The 16728-nt window shown below is 42.5% G+C and overlaps 2 protein-coding genes across 3 annotated transcripts; both read left to right on the plus strand.

Annotated features, from left to right (window-relative positions):
* Positions 1-3688: 3688 nt before the first annotated feature.
* rpl19 (ribosomal protein L19) lies at positions 3689-5509 on the plus strand. The gene is made up of 6 exons (XM_028412736.1): positions 3689-3746; positions 4115-4221; positions 4499-4621; positions 4736-4856; positions 5047-5157; positions 5315-5509. Exons 1-6 carry the CDS (start codon positions 3742-3744, stop codon positions 5436-5438), a joined length of 591 nt encoding a protein of 196 aa, XP_028268537.1. The 5' UTR covers positions 3689-3741; the 3' UTR covers positions 5439-5509.
* Positions 5510-10679: 5170 nt separating this feature from the next.
* st8sia6 (ST8 alpha-N-acetyl-neuraminide alpha-2,8-sialyltransferase 6) lies at positions 10680-16243 on the plus strand. Of its 2 annotated transcripts, XM_028412727.1 has the most exons (8): positions 10680-11363; positions 12267-12341; positions 12427-12501; positions 12622-12696; positions 13028-13172; positions 14445-14557; positions 14636-14728; positions 14799-16243. In XM_028412727.1, the coding sequence occupies exons 1-8, from the start codon at positions 11263-11265 to the stop codon at positions 15274-15276; spliced, it is 1155 nt and encodes a 384-aa protein (XP_028268528.1). In that variant the 5' UTR covers positions 10680-11262; the 3' UTR covers positions 15277-16243. The 2 variants fall into 2 exon arrangements, with proteins under 2 accessions (XP_028268528.1, XP_028268529.1); XM_028412728.1 differs by lacking the exon at positions 12427-12501.
* Positions 16244-16728: the final 485 nt, after the last annotated feature.

The raw sequence follows: 16728 nt of genomic DNA on the forward strand, positions 1-16728 counted from the left end.
ATTCTTCTTTCAAAATAAAATCATTCGATGAGAAAATAAAAGGTCATGCATAGTTTGTGCCTTCATCCTTTTTCCAAAAAACATCACCAGCAGAACTGAAGAACGTCTTTAAAATCAAAATCAGAATTGTGTTTAATGCCATGTAAGTAAAGAGGTCACATCACTAGGAATTTGCCTTAGTGATTTAGTGCATAAAACAAGTAACAATAAGAAGCATACAAGATTTACAAATAAACAGAACAAAGTGTGAGGGTTATGTAAGATCACAGCTTAGACTAACTCTGTGCTGCAAAATAAGAAGGTAAACAGTGCAAATAGCAGGTGGGTCATGGCAGGGTCATGTGACTGTACTAAAGAGTTCAACAGTCTAACAGCAGTGTGGCGTGAGGTATTGGGCTGAATAGACTTCCTCAGAAAGACAGTGGTTCAAAGAGTCCATGTCCAGGGTGAGACGGGTCAGCTGTGATCCGACCTGCACGCCTCAGAGTCCTGCAGGTGTACAGGTCTTTGAGAGATGGGAGGCTGCAGCCGATCACCTTCTCAGCAGAGCGCACAACACGCTGTAGTCTGTGCTTGTCCCTGGCCGTGGCCCCAGTGCTCCACACAGTGATGGAGGAGGTGGGGAGGGACTCAATTATGGCTGTGTAGAACTGAACCATCATTCAGGCTGGCACAGGAAGATCATCCTCTGCTGGGCCACTTGAGGTCCTGGATGATGGTGGTACCCAGGAAGCAGAAGGAGTCCACTGTGGACATGGGAGTGTCCGTCAGGGTGAGGTGGAGCGATGGAGCTCACACTGTCCAAAGAACAAATCCTTGGTCCAGTTGCCTCGATTTAAACTCTTGGAAATGACTATGACCTGGATGACAGAGCATCACCAGCAATGTGATGGGATTATTAATGGACTTCTCATATTATTTTTCATTGGCTGTCATTTGCCATGTTTGACCTACACATAATGCAACTTCATCACGTTGCACGTTTATCCTATGGTATATTTGATATTTGTTAAAAGTTATATTAGTATAAAGGACTACAACTCATACAAACGTCTGTGCTTTTATTTTGAAGGTTGCATCCATTGACTACCGGTTAGGCTTCTGTGCGTCTCTTTCTGCCTTGACTTATTTTCTGTCTCTTGTGTGCGCTCATCAGACTCCAGCTGGAAGCCGAGGTCCACGCCCCACTGAACATACCCCACCTTCACTTATCGATCGGTGATGGAGACAGGGAGGCCGTGAGCGTGGACAGGCTGCGGGGATGGGATCCAGCTGGGATCCAGCAACCAGTTGTCCTACAGGGCTGATATAGAGTGGTTCAATTTTACAGTTAGTTTGTTGCAGCAGCATGGAGACTCTGTAGCTGAAGCCTTTATGTGGGTATCAAAAGACAGACCCAAGGACCAGCAGAGGCGACGTGGAGTCAGGGGAGGGCAGAGCTCTTCTGGGTCCCTGAAACATACCAGAAAGGAATTATTCACATTGAGCTGGTAGTTTTTGAACATATGTTGTGAATAAATACATAAAAAATACATGTGACCTATGATGATTCACTTAGACTATTGTACGAATAGCCAAAACAATGAACTAAAAGACACTAGGACTCTGGTTATCATTGTCTAATTCAGTTCTTTCAGTGTATTACATCTCCCTGGATATATCCTATTAAATAATGACTAATACCGAGTTTACAGAGCTGATCTGAATCACACTGATTGATCACATAAACCCAACTAAAAGTCATGTTTCATCCACCTCCACCTCTCATAGAAAACACCCACAAAGTAATCCCACACCTGTTGCAGCGTGTGACGGAGTCCTCCTGGAGGGAAATCTGTGTGACGCTGAGATCTGAGCCGATGGCGTCTGATTGAACACCCACAGCTCGTCCTTCTGGTGTTAGCAGCAGCAGTGGAAAATAGGATTATAGTCTTCTTTTGAATTGAATCAAGACAGAGACCAAACATAATGCGAGGTCGGAGAGTTTTGGGTTGTCCTCAGCTGGAGCTCTCTTCTTGTTCATCTCTCTGCTGTTGCCCAAGGTTACAGTGGAATGAGTCAGCTAGCTGTCTCTCATTGGCATGAATCAGTATGAAGCAGTCTAATTAACCTACATCCCTACACTGGTGCACCTTCGTGTCATTCATTCTCTCATGTTGTTAGCTGCAGTTGTGTCTCTTCACAGAGGTTGTTAGTTGTTTGTTTTTATGAGTAATAATGAATGTTCCCCGCAAATAAACCTCATGACCCTGTATGTCACCATAGTAATCATTAGATGCTGGAGTGGATTCACTGCTGGCTTAGTGCTGATTACAGTGACACTGATAACTCATTAAATTCTCTCTTAAATTCCTTTGGGGCACTTTACATGTGGTGATAATGTAAATCTGCAAATGCAAATCCCACGTTTGTTTCTCCTCCACAGCAAAAACATCAGCCTGTGGCTGTGTTCCTAATACTGCAGTAACTTTGGTGGATTAGTCTGCATTAGGCAAACTTTTAAACCACAGTGAGGTGGCATACAAATACAGTGTAAAGAATTTCACTAAAGGCACACGAGCAGAGCTGTTGCATTTCTTCCTGCAGACTGTTGCTTACTCTCTGGACACACTCCTCTGCAGTGAGCCGAGTGCAAGCTTGTGATCTAGTACATTAGGTCATGCTCGATGGTGATTTCAGTGGGTATTCTGGGTTACCTGAGGTGAAGAAGTGGTCCTCATGCACCCACACTGTGAGCGTGCACTGTTACCATGGTGACTGGCTGCTGCAGAGTTACTAGCAACCCTAATAAGCAGCCAGTTAAATGATAACATAGCAGTTGGCTATTTTTACAAGTGTCTTGATAAGTACCCACTCACTGAAACAACTCACTGTCATTTTTCATTCTTATAAAAACACTCAAAAAAGTAATAATAATAAAGTAATGGCATTTGTCTAATCTTTACATTTTTTTAAAAAGTTGAAGGGATTTTGTTTGTTATTTTTGACTCAAGCTGAAGTGCATGTGGATATGCTATTGTTAATTTTACACTCTTAATCAAGGGTGTCTTTCACACCATTAACAGAATGATTTTCACAGTGTATCACTTCCCATGTGAAGGTGCAATATATCCAGAATGCAAACTTTTGTTCGGTCTTCAGAGAGACAGCAGAAAAAGTGTTACCAATGTTTATATGCTTTAACGTTCATGACAGTAGATTATACATATACCTATACGTATATTATAAATAATGCTAATATTCTCATTTAAACATGTTTCTATGCCAAGGCTACACATTAAAAAAATAATAGTTTTTCTTTACTATGACTGGCGATTTTTTTTATTACTTTTTAATTGTTTAATAATTTATTCTCTGAAAGAAAAGTTAATTAAAGCTGATTATCATTAATATTATGCGTTTTTGGTCTCAACACCGCCCTCATGTGTTACAACAGCAGAATACAGCTTTTACTACTACCAACTCCCCCACAATGCATTGCAACCACATCGGCTGATACCATTATTAAAAAGGGGAGTTAACAATGTATACTTTTAAAACGTGGTTTAAAATATTTTTTTATCTATCACATTTCTATTAATTACATATCTAATATAAGCTTGTTTTCAGTACTTCAACGTAGCTACAGTAAAAATAACGTCTAATGAGGTGCGAGTTTCACAGTCAAAGATGGACTCTCCTCTGAAATGGTACCTTCCACGCAGCCCCTGAAACCTTCCTTTTCCTATTGAAGTAGCAGCCATGAGGTAGGATTGCAGTCGATGGCTCAGTAAAAGTCTCAATTAAACTATGAAAACGCACATCTGTTAACCCCAAACCACTTCATAGACACACACGGGTTGCTTCTGTGTCAATATATTAAGTCTGTACTTCATTCTTAAGACAAAATCCCTTACTTTTGTGGCTTCTTTGTAACACGATGTAGCGTACAGAGAAGCCATGTTGTCAACCCGGCTGGCGGAGTGCTAAGTGTTAGCTGCGTAGCGAACAGACTCTTGGCTGATATCACTACAACACTTTGAACTCTTTTAGATAAACATATCATTCGTAAATTATAGAGGTTGTCTGAGTTGTAGCCATGATACTGACCTGGTGCTTTTCCCCCGTCCTGCAGCATGCTCAGGCTCCAAAAGAGGCTGGCCTCCAGCGTCCTGCGCTGCGGCAAGAAGAAGGTCTGGCTGGATCCCAACGAGACTAATGAGATCGCCAACGCCAACTCCCGTAAGCAAAAAATAGGATGTCTTCTAGTTTAACTAGTGTCACAACTTTATTGCGATGAGCAGACGACATCCTTGGCTAATGTGCAAAGTTTCAGTGGCTTGACCACAGAGTTGACTGTGTGTGACCATGTCTGATGCTAAGGAATAGGTTAATGACCTGCACCTCCAACACACAGGTGTCACAGAATCTGTTTATTATGATAATTAATGATAGTCTTGGAGGTGTGGCTGTACAGTAGTGTTCAGTGTCATTGATCTTTTCTTCCTTCTATGTTCAGGTCAGCAGATCCGTAAACTGGTGAAGGATGGTCTTATCATTCGCAAGCCTGTTACGGTCCACTCCAGGGCCCGCTGCCGCAAGAACACGCTGGCACGTCGCAAGGGAAGACACATGGGTGTCGGTAGGTTGTAACTCACATTTGTGAAAAAGTTTTAAGGGTTACGGTTCAGGATATGGTGATGATTTGATTCCACCAGCAGCCGAGTTAACGTGTATTCTTAATCCTTGCTGTCAGGTAAGAGAAAGGGTACAGCCAACGCCCGTATGCCAGAGAAGTTGTCCTGGATGCGCCGCATGAGGATCCTGCGTCGTCTGCTGCGTCGCTACAGGGAGTCCAAGAAGATTGACAGGCATATGTAAGCTCATGTTTTTTTTCAGTGGTTGATGGGGTCTAACATTTGGCACAGTGTGGCCGTTGCACTCTAGAAGTTTTCTAGTTTATTTGGATTCACAAATGTGCCTTCTTCAGTTGAGATTCTCTAAAGAGTTTGAAACCCTTTAGATGGTAATTTGTTAATTCACCTTCGCTCTCCTCTTATTATTCAGGTACCACAGCCTCTACCTGAGGGCAAAGGGTAATGTCTTCAAGAATAAGCGTATTCTTATGGAGCACATTCACAAGCTGAAGGCAGACAAGGCCCGCAAGAAGCTCCTGGCGTAAGTATTCAGACCTTGGCATGCCAGAAAGCACTGCTGGAGGTTTCACAGTTTCACACATGCATTTGTTTTTTCATATTAGATATAAATAGTTAAAGTTGCCCGGTGTTGCTATGAACCTAAACTATATGAACACTTATCTCTTTTTGTCCCACAGTGATCAGGCTGAGGCTCGTCGTTCCAAGACAAAGGAGGCCCGCAAGCGCAGAGAGGAGCGTCTCCAGGCCAAGAAGGAGGAGATCATCAAGAACTTGTCCAAGGAGGAGGAGACCAAGAAGTAATCTGGCTCTTTGCGTCCCGCCTGACTCTGCCACCTGTCAAGTGCTGACAATAAAAGTGTACATAAAGACAATGATGGTGTCCTGTATTTACTTCATTCATTATCAATACGATTCTTTGAGTGAACAGCTGAAATCCAAACATGGCTCTTTATAAACAACTCACCATTAAAAAAAAATGCAGTGAGCATGATTTTTTTTTAATTAAAGATGAGTATCCTCTGCTGTGCAGGGTAATGGTTAGCATTTTCTCAGAATGTGTTTGCAGGATTTTGAGTGTCATTATACACTGCTCAAAGGGAACACTAAAATAACACATCCCAGATCACAATGATGAAAATCAAGTTGAAAATCTTCATTCATGACATAGTGAAATACATTAGTGAAATAAGGACAAAAACTGAAAAATGTATCAATGAAAATAAAAATTATCCCATGGAGGTCTGGATTTGGAACTATACTCAAAATAAAAGTGGAAAATCACATTACAGGCCGATCCAACTTGAGTGGAAATTCCTCAAGACAAGTCAAAATGATGAGGTGGTGGATGTTCTCCTGAGGGATCTCCTCCCAGACCTGGATTAAAGCATCAGTCAACTCCTGGACAGTCTGTGGTGCAACAAGTTGTTGGTGGATGGAGCGAGACATGATGTCCCAGATGTGCTGGATAGGATTCAGGTCTGGGGAACATTCATATTAGTGGCCTGCTGGAGGTCATGTTGCAGGGCTCTGGCAGTGCTCCTCCTGTTCCTCCTTGCACAAAGGAGGAGGTAGCGGTCCTGCTGCTGGGTTGTTGCCCTACTACGGCCCCCTCCACGTCTCCTGGTGTACTGGCCTGTCTCCTGGTGTCTCCTCCATGCTCTGGACACTGTGCTGACAGACACAGCAAACCTTCTCTCATTGATGCGCCATCCTGGATGAGCTGCACTACCTGAGCAGCTTGTGTGGGTTGTAGACACCACCTCATGCTACCTCTAGGGCTGAGAGCACTGACAAAATGCAAAAGTGACCAAACATCAGGCAGAAAGGATGAGAGCAGAGAAATGGTCTGTGGTCAGCACCTGCAGCACCGCTCCTTTATAGGGATGTCTTGATAACTGCCTCTCATTTCCACCTGTTGTCTGTTCCATTTGCACAACAGCAGCTGAAATTGATTCACAATCAGTGTTGCTTCAATCTAGTACCTGGTGTCTAACAGTTTCAGCCTGCAGAGGGCAGTCACTACATACATTTAAAAAACCATAAAAGTAATACCATTTATCAGGATTGGAACCTACTAATAACACTAATAACACTAATAAATGAGCAAAGTAGACTTGGTATTGACCAACATATACTTTTAAACTGACTTTCCAGTTGTGTGAAACAGCAGTGATTTCAATAAGAGGAGCCAAAACATGCACTGAATGGTTTCCAAGAATACACAAAGATTTTGAACTGAATGGTCTATTTTTCCTTTGACTAAACTTCTGTCAGCTGATTTATATTATCTCAGAAGCCTTTGAGCTAGTTGGAAATAAATAAAATGTAATTTAATTTCCATGTTTCTAATTTGTTTTCCACCAAATAACTTTCCCATATGACCATACAAATGTATCTCCAATGTCCTGATTTTAAGTCAGTTATGATTAGTTTTATTGCCTGCACTCTGAGGAATGATGATCCTTCTGTGAACCTTCTGCCTGGTTTTTGTTTTGACGTCCAGTAACTCAATGTCTCCAAACACAGCATGGGTAAAACTGAGCCTCCTGTTTTATTTGTTCCAAAGCAATCTGGAGGTTATTTGAATGTAATAAAATAAGCAAATTATTTTACAGATTTGTTGCCATCTAGTGGTTACAGCTGGTGTGAGAAACATGTACGTGTCTACCAGATATAAAAAGGATTTGATTATTTTATTTTACTACTGACGTAGCTGATTATTGACAAAGTTGAAGAAAGTATTGTGTATGATGTGGCTGCAGAGAACACAGGAATTTTTGAGCAGCTTTGCATGAGCAATATGTATTTATTATGTCAGCACACCTCACAGCCTGAATGTATCAACAGTCATTTAGCATATTAAAGATTCATTTGTGATACTTTAGAATGGAGGGTCTCTCATGTCCATTACAGCCCCTGCAGGAAGTGTAAATTATGCATGTGCACCACTTAGTGATCGCATGTGTGCCTACTGTGGTAAACAAAGTGTGTTTGTGTGTCGACGTCATTCGTCAGTTTTGGTAGTGAGCAGGGTGGCAGTAGTTCACACAGCCGCGAGAGTACCAGGCCCTCATGCTAAGCAGCTGTGGAATGCACAGGGATCAGCTGTTCCTCAACTACATGACCCCATTACTGCCCCCCCCCCCCCCCCCCCCCCCCTTGGGTCTTCCATCACACCTCCCTGTAGAGCCATTCGTGTAGCTTCAGCCAGCGTAAAAGAGAGGTGCATTGTGATGACAATTTAAGGATTTAAGGGCCTACAGCTGAAGAAATGACTCACTAAACGATTCCCTCAGGTGACCCCCTGGAGTCCCAGAGCTCACGATTGGATCCAGCAGAAGCTTTTCAGTCAAAGTATACTTGTTGGCAGGGACTATAGATTTGTGTGACCCTTTAAACCATCAATAATATATCCTTAACCAGAAGAAAAGCACATTGTTGACAACAGTAAGAGAGAGCTTGTGCACGGTGCCTCAGACTCTTTGTGGTGTCTCAACCTGTAGTCCACGTGCCCCCATTAAAAACAATCTGGGTAGGATTTCCTGTTTTATGTGGTAATGCTGAAAGTGCATCTGCTGCACACATAATGGTGTGCAGCAGTAATAATATGTGTGTAATAGGGCAGAAGAATAAAGGATGTGGGGCGTGTGTATTGCTCAATAGGTGAAAATATTGACTGCATTCAATGGTGATGTTGTGCTTTCTGTTCTGATTGGAGTACACAGGTGAATACTTATTTTCTAAATGTTCAACTAAATTATATGTTTTCCACTTAAACTGAAGAACAAGAGACATGACGTCTGCATACCAAATCATTTTCTGCTCGTGCTGATTGAGTACATGTGCTACCTCACTTGAGGTCAGTGTGGTCTGCCTATGACAGATCCCAACACTCTGGATGCTCACGCAACCTGATACTGAGCATTACTTACAGGCAGCAGGCTCCGACTCAGTTTGCATGAAACAAATGTTTATCCGCCTTGGAGGGCAGAGATGACAATGGCAGGAAGCACCAGGGGAGGCCTGTCTCTTTAGTAGTATGTTTGCAGCATAGAACCGTAATAAATCAATTCAATTCAATGTTATTTATATAGCACCATTTACAATCAACATTGTCTCTAGGTGCTTTACAGAAACCCAGACCCTGAAACCAGACAGTGCCAAGGAAAAACTCCCTTTATAAAGCAGCAAACCATCTGACAGGAAGCTTCACACCAGACCTGCATCCTGTGTCTTAAATGCCGTATGTTACACATGACTCTGCGTCAAAGAAGAACCTGCAGCCGCTTCATCTCTACTGAATGACAGTTTTACTGTAAGAACAAGGTGAAGAATGGGGAGGCCAATTTATTGGGGTGCTGTTTAAATGACAATGACACCATTGTCCCTTGTGTTGGTCTTGTGATGTCACATGGCATGATTTTGTAGAGGAAGTAGCAGGTTCCAACCTCTCACCCAAACCTCCTCAATCATTGTTTAACCCCCTGAAGCATGCTGCTGTTACTTCCTGTCAAGTGCAGCAGGGGGTGGGTCAACTCTCAAACACACAAGTTGTGTTTCCATCATTTTTAGATGACACACTACACAACATTACATGCATGCATAAGACATAAACCAGTCTTAATTACACAATAGCTCATAAAAAGCATGATCCTTCCTAAATACAAAAAACCTCCTGTTACAAGATTATCAATGTCATCATGATAAATTACGTCTTTGCCTTTAATGCGGTTAAGTAGCTAATAGGGTCTTTGGATGGAAATGGCATTGTCTGCCATAGGCCTAATGACTGACTGTTGTGTGTGTGTGTGTGTGTGTGTGTGCGTGGAAGGCAGCAGAACCAGCCTGTAACGTCGTGGAGTAACCAGATGCTCGGTCATCTTGAACCTGCTTGGAGGAGCAGCGAAATATTGTCAAGAATACTCTACAAGTCCGGTTGCCTCACTTGAACAGATGCTAGGTCTGGATATTTGATTTAACAGACCACTAAGAAAGTCCCATCCCTTTTTTCTCTCATCCACAGACTTGTTTCCACACTGGAGGGACAGCTCTCACCACATTCCTTCTTCACATTCCTACTAGTATCTCATGATGCATGAAAAGTCATGTGTGTGAGCGTTTTCTGCCTGAGATCTTACTCTGAAAGTTGAGTTTGAGTGTCTCTAAATATGCAAGTCACTCAGCATCTGTGTGTGTCTGAGGTAAAAAGCAGGTTAAATAGCTTTTACTTTCCTTATGAACCCTTGCTGCTCTTAGTCTGATTTTATTGATCGTCCCTCATTATCCGCCTCCGTCACAGCAACCCCAACAAGTTCCTCGCAAACCCCTGCCAACAAAGCCAAACTTTCCAAGAGCTCTTTTGTTTTCAATTTCAATGTGTGGGGTGGTAAGGTTGCCGAGGCACAGCTTGGCTTACTCAGCATGTAGACATTATTGCTTTACTGCACGGAGCACAGCGTGAAGTTTTCCACTGAAAAGATTAAAATAAAAAAAACAACCGGAGGGCAGGGTGTGCCCATCGCTGTGTGTGTCATTGTGAAATGCATCCTACATGCTCGGTCAATTTACCATAATCCCCCCTTCGCCAGGGTTTCTGGTTTGGGGGCTTGTCCCAGTGAGGTTTAACCTGTTAACCCAGCTGACATGTGGAGCAGGTTCCCATCTTTGTTGAGCAGAGACTTTTCTTCCTCCCACCTCTCACACTGAGAAACACTTTGTCTGAGGATATGAGTTGATACAGCGGGCAAAGTTTGACACCAGAATAAAAGCACCTTGTGTGTGCATGTAGGTACGAATTTGTGGGAGTATTAACAGCCCCTCTGATTGGACGGACGGCTTCAGCCCCTGGACCTCATTGGTTTTGAACACACACTAGCAGTCAAGAGGCAAACTGGGCTAATTCAGTACTGGGCACTCATGTTACTGCCTCCTTTTTGTGCAGAGGGGGAGAGGGGCTTAGGGAGTGTGGGCGGAGGATAGCTAGGGGGAGGGTGGGGAAAGCTGAGAGAGAGAGAGCAGGCTGGGGCTCTGGGATGGGGGGGAGACAGAGAACAGAAAGAAATTTAGTGGTGGGCTACGGTGGGAAGTAGGACTGTGAGTTTGTCTGCATGTTAGAAAAAAAAACAGAGAAAAAGAAGATGGGAGGACCGGAAGAGACATGACAAGAGCTGAAGTAGGATGTGGTGCTACAAAGTATCGATTTTAACTCCGCTGACCTGGCACAGAGTGGAAACAGAACCAAGAGGTGCACGCAAGGCTGAGGACTTGTCTGAACAAGAGGCAAAGAGAAGAAAGATATGACTGAGAGGGCTCACTCTCTCAAGGAAGAAGACAAACACTGAGTAAAACCAGACAGGAAGAGAGGGGGAGGAAGAGGAGGAGGAGTGGGGAGGAGGGGGAGGAGAGACAGAGGTAAAAGAAAACAGAAGAAAGCAGAGAGGCAAAAGATTAACACTCCACAGTGAGTCAAGGGTGAGTAAGCGTACTCGTGGAGTACTGAGGAACATACCGGCAGGGTTATAGCAGATACAGAGTGAGAACTGTACAAGGCAGAGCAGAGCAGAGAGACACAGACGGACAGAAGGTGAGAGGGGCTAACGGGTGAAGTTAGCAGGAGGGGAGAGGCATGAGGGGACAGCTCTTGAAGTTACTCTTCTCCTTCACCATCATCCTCCTCTTTTTGGGGAGCCTGCTGAGCACACTGGTCTGGTACACGTACAACAGCAAGTAAGTTTGTAACACTCTCAGAACACACACACACACACATACAATGTCCTCGTCAGTGTGAGCCAGGCTCTGGAAATGTGCATCAAATCTTAAAAAGGCATGCTGGGATTTAAAGTTGCTGATACAGCAGTTGGTGATATATGGAAAAAAAACACAGAACCACATTTTTGGCAGTCTCTCCCAATATTCTTTTCCACTCCTGTCATCCCGTCTTTACTTGCTGTGGAAGCACTGCTGGTATTAAGAAACTCAGTTTTCATCTCTTAGGTGTATAAATGACAGCGAAAAATGTCCAACGCTTATTTCTCAGGTGAGCTCCTGAAGTGTTCGCTGTGACGAGCACTGCAGAAAGAGAAACGTTTAAAACCTGAGACTTTGAAAATGAAGTAGTTGATTATTTTTCTAATGGTTGACTTACTTATTAAATAAATAACACTCTAAGCACCTGGAAAAAAGTGACCTCAAGAAAAGATGTATGATAAAAGATTAAAGTGTTTTGTTTTATTTTAAAATGTCATTTTAAGATTTTAAGAATCTCTTTTTTTGCAAAACTAAACCTGTTTTACAACACCGCCATCTGAACGTAAATGAAAGTGAAAGGTGTCATCTATACAGAATTAGGTTTGCTTCTTTTATGCAAACTACAAAGAGGAAGGTATAAGGCTCAAAACACACACAAGCTTCTTATATGATGTGGTTTAAAGTCTCATTTATCTAGAAATTTAAAGCTGGCCTCTGTCAATAAGATGACCCTGAATGCAGAATTTTGCACAATTATTGCTTTGACAAAGTCAATAATTTATTCACAAAGATCTTCATATTAAATTGCCTCGATGTTTGCGTCATTGTTCAGATGTCCTGATATCATGTTACTTTATCTTATCTGTCCTGATTGTTCCTCAGTGATGTGGTAGTCTACCAGCCGCCTCCTCAGAGGAAAGGTGGCGCTCAGCCCTCTGGATCCTGTAAAGGCTGCAGGTGAGTTTATTTTACAACCCTACAGATCATGTGTGTCACATATCTGCGTTTGGTTGCTGTATCTGTCCTGTTTTTTCCTCTTCAGTAAAGTGGAACCTCACCAGCCGCCTCCTCAAAAGAAAAGAGATGCTCAGACATCTGAAGTTTGTAAAGGCTGCAGGTGAGAACGCTGTCACAGCTTGAGCAACCTGTTTGTTTACCCCATCATCAAAATAAAGTCAAGTCAGCTCATTGGGATTACACACATGACTGTGTATTTGGTTGTGTGTGTGTGTCACAGAGAGCTCGTCGACAAAGTGATAAAGCGTTACTCTATACCCTGGAAGAAGCAAGAGAACAATCACCAGAAATTTAGGTAAGGAGTTTCACTGTATATTCTGTGTCTGTGTCATAATATTGAAACCTGATAGAGCTCATTTGGGAGTCTCAGTTGACCTGTGCATTAGCTTGAGCATTTGTTTGCCATAAAGACAGAAGCAGACATAAAAAGGAGAAGTAGACGCAATGATGTGGATCAAGGCAGAGGAACTTATGTACACAGTCTAAAAATAACCTCTTAAGCTCATGTGAGTTATGGTAAAACAGAGGGATTTCACCTGAAAAGGCCTGACACTGTTGTCACTCACTGTGTTTGATATATTACACACATTCATTCTGTTCCAAAGTAACCAGTCTGTCCTCCTCAGAACTCGGCTGAGAAATTCATGCCAGGGCTTCGAGAAGGCCATCATCACCCAGGCTAACACTCCGGTGGGAACAAAGATTAACTACGACGGGGAAAAGAAAAGGTCCATCCAGGTGACCCCAGAGATCTTCAAGACTTTTATAAAGGTAGGTTGATTCTTGTATATACCACTGAAACAAGACGAGCTGGGGGTTTGATTGTTCCTCAAATGTCATGTGTCACATGTTGGCTCTCTGATAAACAGCCATACAGCGCGGTTTATTTTTGGTAAGGTCCTCAAAGATTAAACTCGATGCTTCCTGAGCTGGAGCCACCCTGTATCAGTAACACACACACACTGCACACACTCACTGTGTATTTTAAACACCAGCACATAGTGAGTATTTGAACGTAGTCATTTAACGGAACTAACAAATGCCACTTGCAGACAGAGAGCAAGTGTCAACAAAGCATCAACCAAAATCAGGCTCAAGAAAGAGGGCTGCTTTCTGAGGCCTGTGTTCATAAAGACTTCAGTCAGGTGAAACCAACCCCTTAATGTGGTAGGAGGAGCCAACACCAATCTGGAGAGAGAGAGAGAGAGAGAGAGAGACATGACATCAGGCATGTCACCAATTAACCTAACAAGCACATCTTTAGATTGTGGAGGAAGCCGGAGTGCTGAAGCATTATTTAAAAGAACATTTAAAAAGTGCCAGACATACACAGAACACACTCTACCTGTTCACAAAATACAGACGCCAACTTGCTGTTTACAACTCACAAATTCACAGTGGTCTAGTTCCTCTTTTACAAACAGGACTGCACAATAAAGTGTTAAACTGTGACTCTGTAACACCACTGACATGCGGTCTGGGTGAATGCAAGTTTCCCCTTTCTGTATAAGTAAACACATTTTGACCACAATCATAATTCAGATGCAACATCCCAACAACCACAAAAGACAGTGGAAAACATGATCATTTAATTCATTGTAACTGATTTTATTATATATAAATTATTATCAATGCACTTTTAATGACACATATTTTATAGTAGTTAAAAATCAATTCCTTTTTTATAATAAAGAAACAGAATGGACAACTTTTTTCTTATTATTTTACAGCTGGGTTCACTCCAGACTGATCACTGTTATACACATACTACCTACTACTACCTACTACTACATACTACCTACTCTCATAGGTAAAGCATTAACAATATAATTGTTCTTACACAAATCCAAAAGACACAGTGTTGCACCAACAGTTCACTTTTATATATAAGGTACTCATATAAAACCAGATTATTCAGTATTTACAACCCATAATGTGTAACCCATTAACCATATAAAGATATGAGCTCCGCACACCACCAAACATGCTTCACGCTATGTACACGTTACAAATTAAGCTTTGTCTTTTTGGTGTTTATTCCAGGATCATCCTTTCCCAAACAAAACACTGGACACTTGTGCTGTGGTAGGAAACGGTGGGATCCTGACTAACAGCAGCTGTGGAAACCAGATCGACTCAGCTCAGTTTGTGATCAGGTGAGAGAGGTGTCCATGTGCTGGGGGTTACATTAAATACTGGGAAACCAAATGATGATTTCTGTGACCTTTGTTCAGGTGCAACCTACCTCCTTTGGAAAATGGATATGAGAAACACGTGGGGGTCAAGACTGACCTTGTGACAGCCAACCCGAGCATCTTCGTGGAGAAGTGAGCGAGAGAATAAACATTTGTCAGTTTAAACTTGTATTCCTGCTTAACGTTAACTGTTTATTTGCAGGTATGGGTCTCTGATGGGACGTCGGCGTCCATTTGTGGAGAGTCTGCGCAGCTACGGCAACTCCCTGCTGCTTCTCCCAACCTTCTCCTTCGGACAAAACACTGCTGTGTCCATGCGGGCTTTATACACCATTGAGGACTTTGAAAGCCCTGCTCGACCCGTCTCCATAAACCCTGCGTACCTCCAGAATCTGGCCTCCTTCTGGCGCTCTCAGGGCCTTAGGGAAATGCGGCTCAGTACTGGTGTAATGATGGCGAGCTTGGCGCTGGAACTCTGTGCCAATGTGCACCTGTATGGATTCTGGCCTTTTGGTAATCATCCACATGACCTCCGCGTCCTCACTAACCACTACTACGATGACAGAAAGAGTAAAACAAAAATCCACGCCATGCCGGTTGAGTTTGAATTCTTGCTGCAGCTGCACAGTCAGGGTGTCCTCAGGCTTCACCTGGGAGACTGTCAACCAGGTGAAAAGTAAGGACGAATCACAGGAGCAAAGTGCCTTCTCTGGATCCTCAGGATGAAGCGGACACTCCTTTTATGAATGAATCTTAATGAGTCTATCCAGCAGGCGGGACAACTGGATTGAAATCAGTGACTGTTCTGTAAATACTCCTACAGTGTATTTATTTATTACCATGAATGTTCCAGCTGGAGTGTGAAGGGAACCATTTCTGTTTACTGGATTGCCTTTGTAAGGCCATTGTGAGGATGTGCATAGTAGTGCCTTAAACTAATCAAGGGTAGTTTTTAGATCCGAATGAATGTATTTTGTAGGAAATCAAATACCTCCTTTACATTAGGATTGTCTGGATGTAAAAAAAAACAATAGTGAGAAACACCAGCAAACTGAATGTAAAGAAAAAAATGGTCATTTATTTAACCACTTTAAATATTAACAGGCGAGCTTAGGTGAGTGGTACTCAGTTAAGTTGTGATTTATGGACTCTTGTTCTCACTGACAGTGCTGGATGTGATATGTCGAAGCAGCTTCAGATGCCGTCTGTGGTCTTCAAGGGACCCTCAGTGTGGCATGTAGACATGGACTCTGAAAAGAAGACACAAGTAAATACACACAGGGGGTCCCTGCTTACAACGGTTGCTATGGTGAGCTCGCGTGTTGCAATCTGCTACCCTCTTGTCACCACGGTAACCAGACAGGGTTGAGCAATGTACTGCCACAAAGTGGCAACATATGAGTTAATGTGTGTTTTAAAGTGCTTTTTTTTTAAAAGAAAAAAATCAATGCAGACTAAACTGGCTACTGTAGGGGTTATAATTGTGAACTGTGCACTTTGGAGGAAAATTGTTGCAATTGTAAATTATTTTCTTCAGCAACATATGTGTTTTTTTGTATGTTTAACTGGCAGTGTTGCCTTTTTATGTTTTTACAGTGAATTTTGACAACAAATAATGTAAAAACTATAGATGACCAAACTTGATAAATCTTGAATGATGTAAACGATTGTGATTATTGTTATTTTTTCTTTGTGGAGACCATAAGAAGACAGGGGGGAAGTAAAAGTTATTTGTCTCAATGGCTCCAGTGGAATTCACTTGTCTTCACCAGGCAAAAGCCAAAGCTTTTTCCCAGACCTATCAGTTTGCGTGATTTAGTGTCTTTGAGCCATTAAGTGCCTAAATGCTGCCAAAGCAGTTTCAGGGCACAGATCGTACTTGGTGCTCATTTGAAGACCAGAACATCTTATGATCCAGTGATTTACAGGCATATTTTCCTCTTAAACATATAAAACATGTATTTCTGATGCACAAGTAAACAAAATATTAAAACCTGCCATAAAAAAAAGTTCCAACAGGCCAACCAGAAAAGTCTGGTAAAGACATTACACGCAAAGTAAAAGCACCTGTTACACATCTCCCAATTAATCAGGTCATCTGACCAAAAAGTGAGCAACATGATTGGTTGTGG

This window comes from Parambassis ranga, chromosome 8, assembly GCF_900634625.1.
Source record: "Parambassis ranga chromosome 8, fParRan2.1, whole genome shotgun sequence".
Lineage (NCBI taxonomy): Eukaryota > Metazoa > Chordata > Actinopteri > Ambassidae > Parambassis > Parambassis ranga.

What these genes read in the sequence shown, in the direction of transcription:
- st8sia6 (XM_028412727.1), top strand. Translation starts at nt 11,263, where the DNA reads ATGAGGGGACAGCTCTTGAAGTTACTCTTCTCCTTCACCATCATCCTC. An exon ending in AACAATCACCAGAAATTTAG is followed by an intron (nt 12,697 to 13,027) that starts GTAAGGAGTTTC and finishes TGTCCTCCTCAG; the next exon opens with AACTCGGCTGAGAAATTCAT. An exon ending in TCTTCAAGACTTTTATAAAG is followed by an intron (nt 13,173 to 14,444) that starts GTAGGTTGATTC and finishes TGTTTATTCCAG; the next exon opens with GATCATCCTTTCCCAAACAA.
- rpl19 (XM_028412736.1), top strand. An exon ending in GATCGCCAACGCCAACTCCC is followed by an intron (nt 4,222 to 4,498) that starts GTAAGCAAAAAA and finishes TTCTATGTTCAG; the next exon opens with GTCAGCAGATCCGTAAACTG. An exon ending in GGGAAGACACATGGGTGTCG is followed by an intron (nt 4,622 to 4,735) that starts GTAGGTTGTAAC and finishes CCTTGCTGTCAG; the next exon opens with GTAAGAGAAAGGGTACAGCC.